The following is a 3641-nucleotide window of genomic DNA, read 5'->3' as shown; positions in this document are numbered from 1 at the left end:
AAACATCTCCAACATTTGAACTAATCAACTCTGATTATGTACAGACGGGTCATGACCTGGTGCTTCTTTCCTCCTGTTGTTTTATAATTAGAGTAAACTCTACAACCATAGTCGAGACGACTACGAGCCAGAGGATCTCCAGTACTCAACGTAATTACTGGTTTAAACGTTGATGACACGATTCTACTTAGGATATATCAAATCAGCTATGAGACATGCCTCTTTATATCTAAGGTCTTTGTGTTTAATATGAAGCTCCAGCCAGCAGATGGTTAGCGATTTTTGAATGATCCTTCAAAGGGGTAAATAATTAAACCAAGATGTAAAATTCAGTATTTAAGCACAGAAAGACCATTAATCTTTTGTTCAGCTGGAGAATGATTTTCTCTGCCTTCTTCCTTCCTGTGATCTAAGTATCTTGTTCTTTTAATGCAGCTTGCGTCATGTTGTGTCTCAAGCGATCTGTGACGTAATATATGACTATAAATATTAAATCTTTTCCCTTTTAAAGGAGGATAGACGAGCAGTTCTTACTATTACTTATCTTCAGTCTAATTATTCACACCAAGTAGCTACTGACAGTCTGTTAGCACCAGTGTTAGCAAGTGAAATCCAAACATGGCTCCCCGTGGCTAACTGCATTCAAACTATCCGTCTTTCACGCTGTTGTTTTACCACATTGCTGTTGATTTTGTCGCATTAATCACGTTATATCTCGTCTCTCCTCTCAGGGCCTACACACCGCAGGGTTACAAGACTCCGACAGCTGAGAAAACCCGGCCGGTCCGAGCCGCTACGACCACACCCACTTCAGCTCAGTTAGGCTCCATCCCTCTGTCCAGCTCTGCCCCCAAGGCCTTATATGGGAAGAGCAGGCCGAGCGCCTGGCAGAACGAAGACAGCAGCCCGTCACCTTCAAACGCAACCACAACGTCCAGCTCCGACAGCAGCAGCAGCAAGAAGTACGTTAGCTTCAAAAGATCACAAGAGCTTTTATTCTGTTCCTGAACATCACAAATGTTTACTCGTTAAAACAAAGAGACTCGTCTCAACTGGATGATAAGGAGCATAAGTCTGTTCTTTTTCCTCTACTGTTAACCATCTCCTTATACGGGAGTAAGTTATTGTCAACATGGAACAGGTTCAAACACATCTTTAGTTTAAAACCAGTTACTGAAACAGTGACCAGTAAAAGTGCTGCAGGTTTTAATGGTTTCAGTCTCAGGTAGAAAACACGATTAAGAGAAAACAGATGCTATTCTTTGCGTTGTTGGTGCTCATGTCTTGTGTCTCCAGGCAGGTGGACACAAACTCAAAGAACGTGTTCGGACAACCTCGTCTCCGAGCGTCACTGAGGGACCTGCGTTCTCCGCGACGGACTTACAAAAGTACCATCGAAGACGACTTGAAGAAACTGATAATCATGGACAACCCGGGAGAGACGCCTCAAAGAGATCCGGTAAGGAACACACACCGACACTGACGAACCATTGAATCATTAAACAGTGTTACGTTGATGATGTTGATGATGCACACAGCTCTGATCTCTGTTACTTTCCTCCCCGCAGTCTCCCAGACGAACCCTGCAGCGCACCTTTTCAGACGAGTCACTGTGCAGCGGGCGCAGGGAGGCCAGCTTCGCCAACTCTGAGAACCAGACGACCCCCACTGACCTGTTCACCTGCACTCTGCCCGCACGCAGACACGCCCCCTCCTCCAACCACATGCAGAACAAGAAGGGTGAGTTTAAACTGCTGTCACCTTGTTTTCGTAACTTCTACAACCTTGAAGTGTGTGCTTTGTTTACTCACTGCTGTTTGTTGTCCTCCTGTCCCTCAGTGCCTCTGTCTGCCTCAGAACTGTCTCTCACAGAAGTTAGAGACAAAGTTCCCCCCCTGAGGAGGCTCGATCCCGGGCTGATGCCTCTTCCTGACACAGCCTGCGGACTGGAGTGGTCCAGCCTGGTCAACGCCGCTAAAGCCTACGAAGGTGAGGCTGGAGACACTTCACGATTAGGTTTGTTCAACTTAGGCTAAGTGTGGGAAGTGTAATATGTGGGGTTTTGTGGATTTTGTGAATTATAATAATCATAATTTGGACCCAAGATTGTTGAATTAGCAGCTGTGCTCAGGCAGGTTAGTGGAGGGTTTGGATGTACTCTGTTTAAACTGGTTGAAAGTCATTCAAAAAGCATTCACAACTGCTCACATTAACTTGGTTTTATTGTTCAATTTAATGCTAAACTGATCTAAAATTCCCCAAAATATAACTGATATCTTGTAATGAAGAATTTGCAACATTTAATTAAATAAAACGTGATTCAATAATTATAATTAACCTTTATAAAATCTTAAATCCCTGGTTGTTTGGTTGTGAGACATATTGACTGGATGTTGGGGGTTTATCCGTTTCACAACGTCTCGGCTCTCTCTTCTGTCACACGACACTCCTGGGAAAGAAACAGGAGATCTGTCTGTCCGCCTGCTCTGCTTCCCAGCCACTGTTTCTTTTCAGGGTCTCCCTCCTGTCCCTTGTGTCCCCTGCCACCACAAAGACGATCACCGCACAGACAAACACACTAAACTCAACCCAACACTTGATCCATAACCTTACCTGCTGCCCGGGCCTCCTGTGCCGAGGTCTGATTGTCTCGTGTGTCTCAAGGGACAGTCGGATAAAAAAGTCCGATTATGTGTCTCTGTTGCAGCACAAAGAGCAGTTTCCCTCTTCTCGCTGACTGAGCCGCAGGTTGGAGGTCCAGACATGAGACCAGTCGTCAGTCCAGTCCAGTTTCTCACTCCTCAGACACCTCGGACCACACCGACCTTCAGCGGGTAGGTCCAACCTCGCTGTGAGCAGCCAGAGGAACACAACTCCTCTAAATATGTTTTATGTCTTCTGTCCTGCTGTTGGCTTTATGACTGCTGCCACCTGGTGGTAATTTACTGTACTGTGGAACCGAATCCTCAGGTTGTTTACTCATCTGTGTATTCTCACTGGAGTTAACAGTTTGTTATTCGAGTTGTAGCATCAGTTCCTTTGCCAGAAACTGTTTATTTTGTCTCCCAGTGAGCAGTAACAAGATATTATTGAATCTGAAGATCTTCAGTTTAACAGTTTAACACACAAACACCAGTAAAACCTGTCCTTCCTAACCACCCACATAACCAGAACAGCAGTGGGTGTGTGTGTTTGTCTCAATACAAAGTAATGTGTGCTGTGTTTGTTGACAGGGACGAGGTGCCCAACGATCTGTCTGGTCGACTCTACCACCTGGAAGTGATGTTAAAACAGCTGAACAACGACCTGGAAAGAGTGAGAATCTTTTGTTTTTCACATTTTTTCCTTTATGAAACAGTTAAAAGTGGAAAGTTAACTCAGTTTAACCCATTATAAATGTATTATTTTTTATACTTTTACTTACGCTGTAATAAAGCAGCTGCTCAACAGATTCTCAGTTTATCTGGTTCATTTTGATGTAACTGTAATTTAAAGGAGTAATTTGACAAACTAAATCGTAACAGACTTCACCTCAACAGCACCTCTAAAGCTCTCTAATCAAAAACGACAAGTTGTGGTTATGTGGTGGCTAGCAGTTACCCTCAGTTTCCAGTCTTTGTGCTAAGCTAAGCTAACTTTCT

The 3641-nt window shown here is 44.2% G+C and overlaps 1 protein-coding gene across 1 annotated transcript in view; it reads left to right on the top strand.

Moving 5' to 3' along the window:
- Positions 1–3641, top strand: part of LOC118341556 (signal-induced proliferation-associated 1-like protein 3) — a gene marked incomplete at its 3' end in the record, with an annotated part of 58934 nt that overhangs the window by 54650 nt on the left and 643 nt on the right. The window contains 6 exon segments of the mRNA XM_035679831.1: positions 732–962; positions 1297–1459; positions 1569–1740; positions 1840–1989; positions 2708–2834; positions 3234–3315. Coding sequence (XP_035535724.1) covers positions 732–962; positions 1297–1459; positions 1569–1740; positions 1840–1989; positions 2708–2834; positions 3234–3315 — 925 coding nt within the window.

Source organism: Morone saxatilis, unplaced genomic scaffold, assembly GCF_004916995.1.
Source record: "Morone saxatilis isolate NCDOM2014 unplaced genomic scaffold, NCSU_SB_2.0 Contig8, whole genome shotgun sequence".
Taxonomy (NCBI): domain Eukaryota; kingdom Metazoa; phylum Chordata; class Actinopteri; family Moronidae; genus Morone; species Morone saxatilis.
The sequence above is the reverse complement of the archived record's forward strand: the minus strand, read 5'-3'. Positions and strand labels throughout refer to the sequence as shown.